Source organism: Monodon monoceros, unplaced genomic scaffold (assembly GCF_005190385.1).
Source record: "Monodon monoceros isolate NGI ecotype Baffin Bay Population unplaced genomic scaffold, NGI_Narwhal_1 Super_Scaffold_21, whole genome shotgun sequence".
NCBI classification, from domain to species: Eukaryota; Metazoa; Chordata; class Mammalia; order Artiodactyla; family Monodontidae; genus Monodon; species Monodon monoceros.
This window is the reverse complement of record NW_021703778.1, coordinates 143,077,111-143,093,068: the sequence shown is the minus strand read 5'-3', so window position 1 is coordinate 143,093,068 and position 15,958 is coordinate 143,077,111. Positions and strand designations below refer to the sequence as shown.

The following is a 15,958-nucleotide window of genomic DNA, read 5'->3' as shown; positions in this document are numbered from 1 at the left end:
TAGCTCAGCAGTGATATCTGCAAACAAAACGTATAATTAAATAAGAGTCCCTGTTTGGGGGAGGGACGAGGAGAAGGAAGCTGATGGTTTGTTAAGGGGAACAGTGCTGATGTTGCCTACCAGCTCTCTGAAGTCTCTGGACAAACGCACAGGAAGTTCAGTCCCACCATCTCAAACAAGTCCCAGGCAGCTTTTCTCTTTGGGATCATTTAACTTTGGGTCACAGTGAATGGAGTTCCCAGCATGCGTACCTACGTTACCAGACAAGCAGAAGACCTGGTCGCTTGTTCTATGAGGCCCCATGAGGTTGTCCTCACCTAGTTCTGGTTTTCAACCGTTTTCTTTGGAAGGATGGCAGCAATCTTATCATCCCCGTCTGTCCAGCTCTGCCCCTCTCCCTCGGTGAGGCAAGACCCCTCTCCTGTTCCACGTTGTGAATAGTTACTCTGAGTCCTTCTTCATGGCACGAAGACCAAAGGAAGACCCTCCCGGATTGAACTGGTTCTGCACACCACCTCTGACCTCATCTTCATCCTTCAGATCCTAACAAGCAGTCTGCCAGCTCACAAACTTTCTGGGCTGGAGCCTAAGGAAGAGGGGAGTTTTGCACGTTTGCCCGTACTATGTGTGCTGCGGGGTGGATTTGAGTTGGGGTCATGTGAAATCATTTTGGGGGAAGAGGGCAGAGAGGAGGACATGGTAGGGGTGGGGGAGGATGTGGCAGCAGTATCAGCGTTTTTCCCTTTTTCCCTTCTCCAGAGGGTGAGCTATAGGCAACCAACTGGGGGCCCCTGGATATTTCTAGCACCTTCTTGCAGCCCCCGTTGGAAGCCTTTGAGGAGCTATGTGAATATACACTGTGCTGCCGCCTTCTGGGCCCCTCAGAAGTGATTGGATCCTGCAGTGTTGGAGCCTCTGATTAAACAAATAAGCCAGAATTAACTGTGTGTTTCCTTTCAATCTCTACCTGTAACTGTGACTCTTCCCCAAAGCTGGGGATGGGGTGAGGAATGCTAGCTGGATTGTTTGGATACGTGCTGGCCCGTCAGCAAGGAGAATAAACAATACACAGAAATAACTGCTGGGTCTCAGCTGCCTTTTCCGCCACTAGGGAGTCAAGTGTTAGGGACAATTTTTCACCTTGGACTAAATATGAAAGGCAGCCCACGTACCATCATTGACGTAGTCAAGGTTTGTCACACATACTGTCCTGCTTTCGAATGGTTGTAACTACCCAATATTATACCTTTTAGGGCAGCAACTAACTACGGAGTAGTTAGCAGCTGAAGCTCTGGAGTCAGACAGACTCGGTTCAAATCCTAGCTATGCCACTTAAGGCCATGCAACATTGGGCTAGTTTTCTCTTTTTCAGTTTTCTTATCCATCAGATGGGAATAGTAGGGTAATTGCACGAAAGAAATGAGATTATACATGTAAAGATCTGAGGACAGTGCATTTAATAAATGCTCACTATTAATATTATTGCATCTGTATATATTTTAATTTGTACAATATTGTCCCACGGATCACACAAAAAATACATGAAAGTGCTTTGAAAATTTTAAAGCATCATATAAATTAAAGGTATCATTGGTAATAATCTCCTATGACTATTTCTCAACTCTTCCAACTCCTTGAAGACTGGGACTACATCCTATGTCCCAGGGCAAACTGCACAATGACAGGCAAACAAGAAGCCCTCGGTAAGCGTCTCTTATTTGACTGAAGCAACATGGCATCGCAAAAAGGGCATAGGTGTCAGGAGACTAGGCTGGGATAAAATTAGTTTAAGGCAGGAGAGCCAGTCTGCAGTCATCATTTAGTCATTCAACAAATATTTGTTGAACACATTCTATGTGCTAGATATTGAGTCCAGGTAATTTCATCAAAAAAGAGGCTACAGGTTCCCACATAGCCAAATCCCTGGGCAGTCTCCACAATGCCAGCCTACTCTAAAAGCACAAAGGCACAGCCAGCATTGTATACCACTGCGCAAATGGCCCATTGCTTTGGGGGAAGCCTCATCCTACCTGGCTGCAAGCAGCTCTGATTGAGGGTTGCGGGAGGGAGTACAAGTGAGGGAGTGGGCCGCTTTCAACAGAAATGACAGGAACTGCTGCCTGTTAATTTATTTTTATTTACACTTAATTCGTCCGCGGCTCAGTCTCCCAGTCTATACAATGCTCTTTCCCCTAGATATCATCTCTCCCTCTCCCCGTCCCTATGTGGTCAGCCCCTGGCCCACTCTACCCTGCCCTTCTGCTGTCACAGCTGCCTGCTGGCTGGGAGTCTGGGAGAATGGTATGTGTGGTCACCAGAGGGCACTGAGAGTGGGCTTCGATGGCATGTGAATCCTGGCAGAGTCTCAGATCCCCAAGTGGGAGAGGAGAAAGCACAAACCAAGACAACGAGTGAGGGAGGGAGGCAGGGCCTGAGGTTTTGGGGGTGGGGAGCGGGTTTGTGTGCAGAAATCCAGTGCACAGACTCTCAGGCTCTGTTGGCTTAACCAACGCTTCTGGTGTCTGTCTCATCCCTGGATTTGTCACAGTTGCCTTGAGATGCTGCAGTCTGTCAGGCAGCTGTGGAGGGGTCCAGCCCGTGGGCTCCGTGCCTGACGCCTTTGGGATGGTGCACCTGCCAGGCTCTGCCTCTGCCGGAAGCACTGGCCCAAGTCAAAGCTGCAATGGCATTCCCAACCTGTGACAGTCCTCTGCAGCTGTTCCCGCTGAAGTTAGGTCCCTCTCAGCGGCTGCCCTACTGGAAAGAGGATGTCCCTTGTCAGGGCAACCCACCAGATTCCAAATCTGCCCGTCTCCTTCTTTTCACACTGGGAGTAGACAAAGAGTTGAGGGGCAATAGGAGGAGGAAGTGGGGAGAAAGGAACAGAACCCTGGGAAGGGCTCTCCACCAGTGGGTGCCTGGATGTCCCGGGTTAGGCTCGGCTCTAGAAAGGTGTTCTAGTTACATGGCTTCCTTCTCTCTCTGGGAGCATCTGCTGAGCTTCATCTCCGTCAGCTGGATATATCGAATCACGTTGGTGTCTGTGAGGAGAGAAACACACCTTAGGGAACAGCTGGTGAGGGGAACTCTTGGGTCTGTGAAGAATCAGACCAAAGCTGTATCTGCAGACCATGGACAAGCCAGACGCACTCAGCCAAGGTCCAGCGTGGCTGAGAGGGCAACCAGGATGTGCTTCCTCTCTTTCACTGCTCCGCGTCTCCACGTGGACAGGTCCCTGTGACCCAGAGCACAGATGGCAAGGAGAGGAGAGGCAGGGGAATTTCTCCCCTTATTTCTACGGAGCAGCAAACCCCAGTGGTCCTGAGTCAGCACAGTTAGTTGGAGTTTAACCTCAGGCAACTTAGAAGTTTCTCTGAGCCTCCTGTCTCGTCTGCAAGAAACAACTTCCGTTTTTCAGTGCCTACTTTATGCCATGATTTTAACCTTCATCGTCTCACTGAACACTCATTATAATCCTGTAAGGTATGTTTCATCATCCTCACTGTGACCAAAGTTAAAACTGGGCCCCGGAGAGATTAAGTCAGATGCCCAAGGAGACACACATAGTTGCCGCATCTGAATCCAAAGGCTGCCTCTCCCGGGGATCATATCTTCCTTATAAAATTGCTGTGAGGACCAAAGTAGATATGTCTAAAAGGGCTTAACCCAAATGATCAATAAATATTAGTTGATTGTAATGTTGTTTTTTTTTAAAAATAATTTTATTTATTTTTGGCTGTGTTGGGTCTTTGTTGCTGCACGCAGGCTTTCTTTAGTTGTGGTGAGCGGGGGCTACTCTTCGTTGCGGTGCGCGGGCTTCTCATTGCGGTGGCTTCTCTTGTTGGGAGCATGGGCTGTAGGCGCGCGAGCTTCAGTAGTTGTGGCACGTGGGCTCAGTAGTTTTGGCTCGCGGTCTCTAGAGCGCAGGGTCAGTAGTTGTGGCGCACGGGCTTAGTCGCTCCACGGCATGTGGGATCTTCCCGGACCAGGGCTCGAACCCATGTCCCCTGCATTGGCAGGTGGATTCTCAACCACTGCGCCACCAGGGAAGCCCCTGTAATGTTTTTCAGTTGGAGAGTTTAGAAGAAATTTGCTTCATTGTCTTATCTTGTTCTTACCAGTAAGGTTAGGCAACAACCTCACCACAAACTGGGGAATTTCCCCCCAGTTCCAGCCCTTAAATTAGTGAGTGCGGAAGGACATAGGACAACTGTTTAGCCCTGCACACACCGAAATATGAATTAGGCTGCCTGAGATGTTTACTTCCACAAGTACAAATGAATGCTGTATAATATTCCAGAATGCCTGGCAGGGCACCCAGAACAGTGCTGGCAGATAGCAGGTGCTCAAGAGAATTCTGTTGAATGAGTCCCATTCTTGGTCCTCAAGTGGCTTATAGTAGAGCTGGGGGAACATGATTTATATACAGAAAACAAATCAACAACACATAAAAATAAAGATATTAGTGTTCTTTAAAAAAATAAAGAAAAAAGCATGTTGGGTATTTGCAAATTCATCCTAACAAGACTCCTTGGAAGGAGAATTGCGTTAAAAAAAAAAAAATCAGCCATATGAACAGCCATGGCAACAGCAAGTCAAAGTCATGGTCTAAATGATACCTTCTCAAGTATTCCCTGGTGGCGCAGTGGTTGAGAGTCCGCCTGCCGATGCAGGGGACACGGGTTTGATCCCTGGTCCAGGAAGATCCCACGTGCCGTGGAGCAACTAAGCCCGTGTGCCACAACTACGGAGCCTGCGAGCAGCAACTACTGAAGCCCAAGCGCCTAGAGCCCGTGCTCCACAGCAAGAGAAACCACCGCAATGAGAAGCCCGCACACCGCAACGAAGAGTAGCCCCCGCTCGCCGCAACTAGAGAAAGCCCCTGAGCAGCAACAAAGACCCAACTCAGCCAAAAATAAATTTATTAAAAATAAATAAATAAATGATAGCTCCTCAGAGAGGGTGTTCCTGACCACCTGGTCTGAAATAGCACCCCCTTTAATCTTGATCCTCTGACTGCTTTACTTCCTTCATAGCACTTACTACTACTAAATATTACGTTATCAATTTGTCTGTTTGTTTACTGTCCATCTCCTTCCATTATAACATAAAGTCCTTGAAGGTAGCAACTTTTTTTTGTTCCCTGCTATTTACCCAGCACCTAGAAGAGTTCCTGGCCCATTGTACCTGCTCAATATATATCTGTGGCATGAATGAATGGCGGGGCTAGTGGATGTGATTTAAGCGAATGGTACAGATAACACCTGCTCTAAGGACTGGGTTCTGACTGAAGGAGCTGGAGCATGCTTCCTGGAGGATGTTGGGCTTAGCTCCCAGATTATCCATTTGTATTCTGTCTCATCAACCAGAATGTGAGCTCCTCACAAGTGGGGACCGCGTCTTCTCATCTCCATCCTTGGCACCCAGCACAAATCTTGGCACATAGTAAGAATACAATATGTACTCATTGAATAAGTAAAGAGGGCTGGATTCTCGGTTGGAAAAATGAAGAATTCCATATTCCATTTGAAAAGAAGAGATGCCCAGGCTCCCTGGAACCCAGACCCCAGGCAAAGGCATGGACTATGTGTTCTCCTTGTTCCAGGACCTAGCACACACCTGACCCTTCATTTGCCATTTCCCTCCCTGCCTGGCCCTGCCAGCCAGGAACTCTGACCACGGCAATGAGACGGCCTGGGAGCTGCCCCAGGGGGCTGGTGGTAAGGAAAGAGCAATTGCTTCCTTACCTGTTGGCTGTCGGGTCCTTGCTTCTTTCAGGTAGTAGAGTGCTTTGTCATAGTCTCCAAGGTGGTAGAAGGCCACACCGGACCGGTAAAGGGCCTTGAAATTCTCCCCTTCTTTCTTCAGGACTTTGAGGCAGTACTCTTTGACTCGTTCATAGTTCACCAGCTCAGCCTGGAGCAGGCAGGCTACAGAGGAAGGGAGAAAGAAGGGAAAGTGCCATCAACACAACAGCAGCAGGCTCTGAATGTCTCCCTTTGGTTTTTCCTCTCTGACCAGAGAAGGTTTACGAGTGCTGGGGCTTTACGGTGGGGTTTACGCCATGGAGTTTGTCATCAAATAATCCTGGGTTCTAGGATCCAGTTTCATCTTCAACAAGCTGTGTGACCTTGAGCAAGTTACCTGACCTTGTAATATGGATTGAATTGTGCCCCCCGCCCCCCTCACTGAGTCCTAACCCCCAGTGCTTTAGAATGTGACCTTCTTTGGAAATAGGGTCTTTACAAAGGTAATCAAGTTAAAAAGAGGTCATTAGAGTGGGTTCTAATCCAATCTTACCAGTGTCCTTATAAAAAGGGTACAATAGACTGAATGTTTTTGTCCCCCCGAACATTCACATGTTGAAAACTAATTCCCAGAGTGACGGTATTTGGAGGTGAGGTCTTTGGGAGTGACTAGGTATTGAGGGTGGGGCCCTTATGACTGGGATTAGTGCTCTTACAAAAGAGACCCCAGAGAGCTCCCTCACCCCTTCTGCTATGTGAGGACACAGTGAGACAGCAGCCATCTATGAACCAGGAAGTGGGCCCTCACCAGACACTGAATCTACGGTGTCTTGATCTTGGACTTCCCAGCCCCTAGAACTATGAGAAATAAGTGGTTGTTGTTTGAGCCACCCACTGTGCAATACTTTTGTTACAGCAGCCCAAAGAGACTAAGGCAAATGAGAAGTTTGGACACCAAGACAGACACACAGGAAAGACGATGTGAAGAGACACAGGGAAAAGATGGCCACCTACAAGCCAAGGAATGCCTGGGGCTACCTGAAGCTAGGAGAGAAGCACAGCTCTCGGAAGGAACCAACCCTACCAACACCTTGATCTTGGACTCCTAGCCTCCAGAACCATAAGACAGAACATATCTATTGTTTAAGCCATCAGTCTGTGACACGTTTGTTGTGGCTACTGTAGGGACAAGCCACAAGAGGCAATGACAATACTAACCTTGGCCAATATTTGTCAAATGCTTCCCTTGTGCCGGATGCTTGCTTCGTTGCTTTACTTGTCTCACCTGATAGAATCTTTGGGATACTATAACGAAGGTCCAAGTATTATTCCCATTTTACAGATGAGGAAGCTGAGGCCCAGAGAGGTTTAAGTAACTTCCCAAGGACACACAACATGAAAGAGGCAAGGCTGAGATTTAAATCAAAACTGTCCAGCTCCAGAGCCCAAGTTCCTTACTGAGCTGTTGAAGGGATTATATAAAATGATGGCACAGTATTTGACACAGGGCTTGGCACATAGTAAACACCCACACTGTTACTTCATGTAATTATAATTCTTTGCAGCCCCTGCAATCCTGTGGTGACCTCTGAATTTCCTCAAGTTCTCTTCCACACGTTTGTCTCTGCAGTCCCTGGGAGCAGGGGCCTCTGATGGGCTAGTGACCAGCCTTATACAGAGCACACCTCTGGGCATGAGAGACCTGGGGGTCCCAGGCAAGAGGAAGCTGAGACTGGCTGGTGCCTATGTGGGGCTCCTTCCTATTCCAGAGTCAGTTATCTCTGAGTAAACCGTCTCCCCCTTGAAGCTTTCTCTCACCAGCGATCAGTCACAGGGCCAGGGCTAGGGCGAGGGTGAGGAAGCTTGTACCCTTGAGTGAGCACCTCCTTACATACTGTGCCCTAGGGGCCTCACTTGCCTCACCCTAATCCCAGTCCTGCTGAGCTACCTCGGCCTCCATTCCATCCCTCAAGCATTCAGTAGGCGTTGACTAAAGGCAAAGAGGGGTGTCAAACACACTGGAGGAATTTTTTAAGAGGGGGTGGGGTGAGGTGGCGGAAGGGCACCTGTCTGCTTCTTCAAAGTGAATGAAAACAGACTTAGCAGGTCAAACTGTTGCTTCCTGCCAAGACCTGGCTGGTGGGACGTGGGACGTGGGAGGATGCTGATGCGCTGCTCCTTTGCACTCAGGTTTCTCCCACATTGGAAGAATCACCCTCGGGATAGAGTCAAGTCACTGATTTTAATCTTCAGGGGTCTACCGTCTGCTGTTTTGATTCCTTAAATAACTTCCCAGGGATGTGAACTGCTGATTAAAAGACCAGATCTTTCATCGGGCATTTTAGACAAAAAAAACCCAAAAAGACCCCAAACAAAAAAAATCCTTTTGCAGGCTGAGTTGGCGCTATGACAACCAGGAAGTGGCAGAGAATCAGCCCAGATCTGGAAATTGACCCATCACGTTCCACTCGCTACAGGGCAGGAAGCCAAACAAGACGACAGAAGCAGCAGGCTGCTAACCCCGTGGGCATGGGCACAGGTGGCTGTGGTCTCAGAGACACGCAGACCTGCTGGCACACTAGGGGTGCACCCGGCCGAGCTGACGCCACCAGCTCCCTGCCCTCTCTTCCCTCAGCTGTGGGGTGGAGACCCCCCTGCCCCCTTGCCCTACCCCGTTGCTGCTGGAGTTTGCCTTGGTGCTTTCACAGCTCTGCGGACAGGGAGGGCTTCTGTCACGAGGTTCCCGCCTGGGAACCTCACTGGCTGCTACCTGTGTGAAACTTGGCTCCAACAGCTGCCCCCAGAACTGAAGGGTTTCCTGTCCAAGCTTCCACAGGCCATCTCGTGTCCTCTGTTCTCAGCTGAGAGCCCTCTTCCTGTCCAGTCCTCCATCCTCAGACACTTCTGTTTGCTGACCTGAGCAGTCTAGGAAATGGATCTTTGTTTGTTTTAAAAAACAGTTTTTGAATGTCTAAAACTGGGGTGGGGGGGGAAGCAAAAAGGCCTGGAAACGGGAAAGTCCTCCTGCTAACACACCATCCCCCCACCTTGGGCAAAAGAAGGATAGCAGTCGATTTCCAGGACTCATTCAGTGAAAATGTCTGGAATTCCCCTGCAGATCTGGTGTGAACTGTGAGACCTGGTTGTGGACCCGGGTTCAGACCGCAGGGGAGGTGGGGCCCGGCAGGTTACAGGGTGTGGAGGCCCTATTGGCACCAGAAGCAGAGCCCAGGGAGATGGAGAAATCTGGAGTTAGCTCGGGTCCAGATGGGCTGCCTTCCCAAAAGTCTGCACCGAGAGGGGGAATCCAGATAAGAAACAAGGGGTGGCAGGCCAGAGCTCTTAAGAAGGCCCAGGGTGGAGGAGGCAAGAGACAGTCTGGGCTGCACTCAGCCCTACCTGCAGGTGATTTTTAGGTACCTCTCTTGTTTGGGTGGGGAGTTATCTGGGGTACATATAACAAGCCCATGGGATAAGTAAAATGGGATATCTGTAGGCACATTTTAGAGTTGAAGAAGTCAAGAAGGAGAGGTTGACCGGCAGTCTCTTGATGTCTCTTCCACGTTTCTCTGCCTGCTACCCAGGGCCTGGGGGCTGCAGGAGACCCTGAGACTAGGTCATTTTGTCCCATTGCCCTTTCTTCCTCTCTGTCGTTAATCCCTTACCTTGTGTCAGAGGATACCTTACCTTACCTCAGTACCTTACATATACTATGTCTTTTCATCTTCACAGCAAATCTATGAAACAGGTTCTCCGTTATGCTTCTTTTACTGATGACGAAACCCAGTTCCAGAGAAAGTAAGTAACCTGCTGGAGGTCACTCAACTAGGAGGTGGCAGAATTACGATATCCTCCCACTTCTGCCTGGCTCCCAAGACTGTGCTCTTGCCCATGGGTACCTGTGGGTCTACATGTGAAGCCTTTAGAAACCACATCACCCCTCGTAAGAGACAGGGCACCTGTGTAAACAGCCTTCCTTTGTGTCCCAGGGTCAACAAAACAAAAACTAACTGCACAGAGCACTGTACAGGGCACCGGGATGAGGTGGTGAACCAAACGCCCTGCCCCGTCCTGGAGCTGATGGACTGTTGGGGAGGGCAGACGGTGCATTATCTCAAATACCCGCGTGTGCCAAGAGCTGTGAAGGAGAAGTGATGAGTGGGAGCCTGCTGAGGGGGGAGGGCCCTAAACCAAGATCAAGTATCATGGGAGGCTTCTTGGAAGAAGCGGTGTTTAAGCTGGGTTCCAAAGGTTGTGTGTTTCTCAACCTCAGCACCATAAATATTTCAAGCTGGGTAATTGTTTGCTAGGGGGGATGTCCTGGGCATTGTAGGATGTCTAGCAACATCCTTGCGTTCTACGTACTAGATGCCAATTGTGACAAGCAAAACAATGTCTCCAGATATCGCCCAATGTCCCCTGGTGGGGGGCGGGGGGAATCACGCTTGTGTGAGAACAGTTGATGTAGGTGGAAAGGAGAAAAAGCTTTCTATGTGGGGGGGGGGGGGGGGAAGGATGGAGGAAGGAAGGAAGAAGGAAAGAAAGAAAGAAAGAGAAAGGAGGAAGGAAGGAAGGAAGATAGAAAGAAAGAGAGATTATGGCTTATTTGAGGAGGTTTGAGTAGCCAAGCCCAGCTGGAGCAGAATAACTGAAGGGAAGGGTAAAAGGGAATAAAGCTAGAGAAGCAAGATGAAACCAGGACACACAGACCCTTCTGTTTCATGTCGAGGATCTGGGACTTTATTCTTAGGGCAAGAGTGGATTTGGATGATAAAATAATGGTGACTCGGTTGACTCAAGCTGAGGCAGAAAGGCAGGAGAAAGGGATTCATTCAAGCGGCACCCAGGAGTCAGAACTGACTAGCATTAGGGAACCCCTGGAATATGTCCCCTCTGCTGTTACACTCACGTGCTTAGATCCCGTCATGCCGGGAGATCCTAGATTGCCATTTTGGATCCACTGATGATCCACGAGTTTTCTTCCACATTGTAGCAACCTGGTCTCCGTTTGAAATAAGGTTTAAAATACGAGTCTCTGTGCTCTACTATACGGCACAGATCACTATTCTAAAGAGTACTGGGCTGGGAATCAGAAGAGCTGGATCCTCGTCCCACCTTTGCCACTAGCCAACATTAGGAAAATCACTTTCCCTTTTGGGGCCTCAGTAAAAACGAGGGGCCCACACTTCATTGAGTAATCTCTACCATACCTAACAGCCTGTGAATATAAATGTTTGCCACTTAATAGAAGGATGAAATTGTTTCACTGGTTCCTCTTCAAAAGGACTTCTGTTCTCTTACTTTTGGTAAAAGGCATCTTCTACTGCAGACGACAATCAGAAATGGCGGGGGGGCAGCGATTGAAGGGCTTGTCTAAGACAGTCCTGCCATGTGGAGATTTGTTCTGGCACAGAGACTGGATTCTGTTCGGATGTGGTCTTCCCAAGCCAAGGCTCTGGGGCAGGATCTTCCCTGCAGGGCCTAAGCACCGCCGCTGTTGGCCAGTCCCAGCTTAGGAGACAGTGGACTTGGGAAGGCAGGCCTCAGGCTAGATGGAAAGGGAGCTTGTTCTTGTCCATGGCCTTGGCTCTGAGTATATATTTGGCTTCCAAGATGCAGTCATTAAGCAGCAGATGCCCGGTGGGGAGACATGTCCAAAGTAGACATGTGGAGATGGGCCCCGGCTCCCAGACCACCATATCTAGAAGCTCTTTTCAGAGAAATATTATGAACTTTCTGGTCTCTGGGTCTTCTGACAAGTTTGAATAAATGCTGCATCCTGGAATCAACCAAGCTGTGGAGAATTAGGACAAGCTTCCATTCATACTTGGAAAGGAGCGCTAGAAGGGAAACTGCCTTCCCTGAGCCTACCATGGTGGCAGCAGTAGTGGCCAGTGCAACTTACAAGAGAAAGGTAAATTTGGAGGACAAAATTGGGGCGGTAAGTCCTCAATCGCTCCTCCCATGTGGAGATTCCTCTTCCATTGCCAACCTTGGGTGGTTAGGGTATGATTTTATGGAACGAGCTTGGCAGGCTTTCTTAGCTCCGCAGAGGACTCTTCAGTAGGAGAAAGAGAATCAGAAACTTAAACAGCCCCAAGCACTCACACACAGAGACAGAGGAAATCATAAGTTTGATGTTCCCCAAGGCAACCACACTGAGACCTCAGGCTAAAACACGTCAGGCTCTCCTGGCTCTGCCACCTGTTTTGTTTCTGTTTTTCCTGGTGCATGCAGGGCATGGTGACAGCCCGGGCAAAACGCCACTTGTTGGCATGAGATGAAAGGAAACTGGATGGGGGGAGGAAGGCCAAGTTCATGTAGCCATTGGTTTTCTTCTGACAGCCGATTCACTACCATTTGCCCTTACCTGCTGGACGGGAGGGAAGCATGGGCTGGATGGGAGGGAAGGAGAGACCCATCTGGGGCCAGGGGTGAGGAGGGGGAACCTGCTTCATGAGGCTGCTCCCTGTTCTGAGGTGAATCGTGTCCTCCCAAAAAGGTATGTTGGAGTCCTAATCTTCAACACCTCAGAATGTGATCCCATATGGACAGAGGGTCTTCATAGGGGTGATCAAGTCAAAATGAGGTCAGTAGGGTGGACCCTAATTCAGTATGACTGGTGTCCGTATAAAAAGGAGAAATTTGGACACAGAGTCAGACACACACAGAAAAGACGATGTGAAGAGACACAGGGAGAAGATGGCCACCTACAAGCCAAGGAATGCCAGAGGCTACCAGAAGCTAGGAGAGAGGCCTGGAACAGATTCTCCCTCACATCTCTCAGAAGGAACCAACCCTACCAACACCTTCATCTTGGGCTCCTAACCTCCAGAACTGTGAGACAGTGTTTCTCTGTTATTTTAAGCCATGCAGTTTGTGGTGCTTTATGATGGTGGCCTTAGGAAACGAATACACCTTGCTGGTCATTTCTTTGGGAAGTGGGCCCAGGAATTGGCTATTACGTTCCTGGGGGAAATTTTCCCAAACCAAATTAGTTGACCCATTTTCAAATTGATTTCAAGGGGCGTTGGCATAGGAGTCAAGTGGAAAGAGCTTGGATCAGGATAGAGGTGACATTCAGGCTATTTAACAACTGGTATAGGTCCTAACCACACTGAATAGGCACATGGGATTGTGCTAGTTCTGGGGTGTTCTGGCTGCATCAGTGCTGGATCTGGAGATACGGTCCCAGGCTGGAATCCAAGCTCTGCCATGCACTAGCCCGGGCCCTTGGGCAGGTTACTTCATCTCCCTCGGTCTCCTTCTTCTCATGTGTTAAATGAAGATAATAATACCTATGTTGTAGAGACTCTTGTGATGATAAAATGAAGTAATTAATGTATGTTATATGCCCCACACAGCGCTGGGCACAAAAACTGATTCTCATAAATGCTAGTTCTTTAGGAAATCACTGGTCGAATGTGGTTTCCCCAGCAACGTGTTATGTTAACCAGAGGAAATTTCCATTTTGAATCCTACACACAGTGCAGGAAACTACAGCTTAATTTAAAGCCAATTTTCAAGAATAGGTCAGATATATTTTGGAGGGTAATTTAGAAGTTCTTTCTTTTTTTAGCATCTTGATTCTTTTTTTAAAAATTGAGGTAGGGACTTCCCTAGCAGTCCAGTGGTTAAGAATCTGCACTTCCACTGCAGGGGGCGCAGGTTCAATCCCTGGTCAGGGAACTAAGATCCTGCATGCTATGTGGTGTGGCCAAAGAAAATAAAAAAAGAAAAAAAAAATTGAAAAATGGTTTTAAAAATTGAGGTAAAGTTGACATAACATGATGTTCGTTTCGGGTGTACAACATGGTGATTTGATGTTTGTATATATTGCAAGATGACAGAGGGTCTTTCTGTGGCAGAGCAATGGGAATGTAGTGTGTGCAGTGAAATGATGGGTATTTTTACTTATTAGGCTTCATATCCAGGACTGCTATGACCCACCCAATTTTACCTTTCCATAAAAGTACTGATTTTCCTCTCTTTGTACACGAATGCTTACACTCAGAGTTCTGAAAACAACTTTCTTTTCTTGATTTCTCTCTTTTTGCTTCTTTCTGGACATTTATGTTGCCTCTACATTTTAGATACTGAAGTAACTTTATGATAAATATACTCATGGAGGTTTTGTTTATGTTAAATATAACCTATAATCCCAGGGTTACAGTTAGTAGGTCAGTGTGTGTGACTGTCTGCGTGGCCTTTGCCACGTAACACACAGATCTTTCCCCTTGACAGTGGCTGTTTACTTAGAGCCTTGGGCCCTCCCAAACACCTAGGAATCTTCATTTCAGAAATTATGTTTGGCTTGCTTTTATTTCACTGGGTTGTGGGGAGGGCAAAGAAGACAGCTGGAAGGAGATGGGCAAACCCCAGTTTGCACAAAGAGATGTCTACTTTCTAAGGGAGATGAAGAATTTAGGGGTAAGGCAGACCTGGGTTCTAATCCTGACTGCCCCTGGCCAGTTATGCGGCCTTAGAAAGTGACTGGCGCTCTCTAAGACTCGTTTCCTCATCTCTGAAATAAAGACAGCAACTCTATCGAACTCACCGGTCTGTTCTGAGGATGAAGTGAGAAAGTGCACCACAATGCTGGATGCAGCGCTGGGCCCACAGCAAATGCTCCGTGGACATGAGCTGATTCAGAGATCAGCAAAAATGCTCCACCCCCAAACCTGTGCAGCGAGGGCAGAGCCCATCCCCAATTTCTCATTTTTCCTTTCATGGTCTCGGATGTACATAAACTCACACTTGCCACAAATGTTTCCCACACCTAGGTTTGATGCTTGGTTTTACTTACCAGTTTTCCTTTCAAAAGTGTGCTCAAAGGTGTGTTTTCCTATCGGGGGTGGGTGGGTATATGCAGAGAACATGATAAAAGCAGCTTTGCAGCCAGAAAAGGGGGCTTAGGGAAAGAATGGAGTAGGGTTCTGGGACTATTTTCTTTTCACTTATAGATTAGACAGCCTCTGAGTCAACAGTTTGTTGTACCCTCCTCCCACCTATCTACATCCCTAAACTGCAGACATGAATGCTGCCTCCTGCCTGCTCTCAGCCCTTCTCTCATCACGAGTGGATGATTGGGTACCACCGCCGATATTTCACTGACAGCTTTTTGGATGGGGTGGCAGACAGACCCAAAGTTGCTGGGCTCCTCTGGAGTCCTAATAATTTGGGAAAGCTAGGAGCTCTAAAAGCCAGCTGTGGCAGGAAAATGAATAGGCCTTGTTCCTGACTCTATAGGGCATGAAAGAGCCTTCGAGAGAAGGCGGAAATATTTTTATGGAGAAGTTGCTGGCCAGTTTCAGTGCCTCTAAGTTAGTTGATACAAGACAATGTCCCCAGCACTAGCATTCACCTGGCATCCTTGGGTTAAGACAGCTCACCTCTCAGAGTTTCAGTTTTGAAGTGGGTAAAAATGAAGGTAATTATGGCTGCTCCCTACCTTGAAGGCTTGTGAGCGGGCTGAGAAAAGTCAGGGTTTCCCTGACATCTGATGAGAACCCCACAGTGTTTCTCATTAAATCATCCATGCTAACTGATCATCATTAGTTAACATGGAGATTCTGGAACTCTGTAATCCACATTTTTTTTCTTAAGTCTGTTTTTTTTTGGCTGAGCTGCACAGCATGTGGGATCTTAGTTCCCCGACCAGGGATCGAACCTGCGCTCCCTGCATTGGAAGCGTGGAGTCACATCCACCGGACTGCCAGGGAAGTCCCTGTAATCCACATTTTTAAAAAGTCCCCAGTGAGCACCTGCAGGTGGGCCGTCTCACCTGAGCTAGTACTTTACATTCTACCATTTTCGATGTATGTTTCTTCAGGAACATCTATTGGTTAAACCATGAGAGCCCAGGATAACCATGGGAGGCCCCAGGATTACCCACAAGGGCAAACAGGTCCCAGAAAGCCATGCCCTAGAGCCAGGAAATCTGCACATGTAGGCAAACAGCTGTTCTCCAACAGTCAACATGTGACATTTTGGGTTCTTTCCTTCTTAGTGATTAGAGACTTCTGACTGGTGAATAGGAGCCCAGGCCAAGGAAATGAAGAAACAGGGTAGAACGCTGAGATGCTTCATGATGAGCTCAGGAGAATCTAGCCTTGCATCATAGGCAGTATTCATCTATCCTCCCAGAAGGGTAGTAAGAGTAAGAGCAGGTAACCTTGATCAAGCATGAATTGGCCAGGGAGTGTTCTAAG

General features: G+C 48.2%; 1 protein-coding gene across 1 annotated transcript in view; it reads right to left on the bottom strand.

Annotated features, from left to right (window-relative positions):
• Nucleotides 1-1,492: 1,492 nt before the first annotated feature.
• The window catches only part of TTC9 (tetratricopeptide repeat domain 9), a 32,168-nt gene continuing 17,702 nt past the window's right edge, over nucleotides 1,493-15,958 (bottom strand). The window contains exons 2-3 of the mRNA XM_029236447.1: nucleotides 5,748-5,930; nucleotides 1,493-3,041 (exon numbers count right to left, since the gene is read on the bottom strand). Of these exons, the coding sequence (XP_029092280.1) occupies nucleotides 2,962-3,041; nucleotides 5,748-5,930 (263 nt within the window). The 3' untranslated portion in view covers nucleotides 1,493-2,961. The remainder of the gene's footprint in view (nucleotides 3,042-5,747; nucleotides 5,931-15,958) is intronic.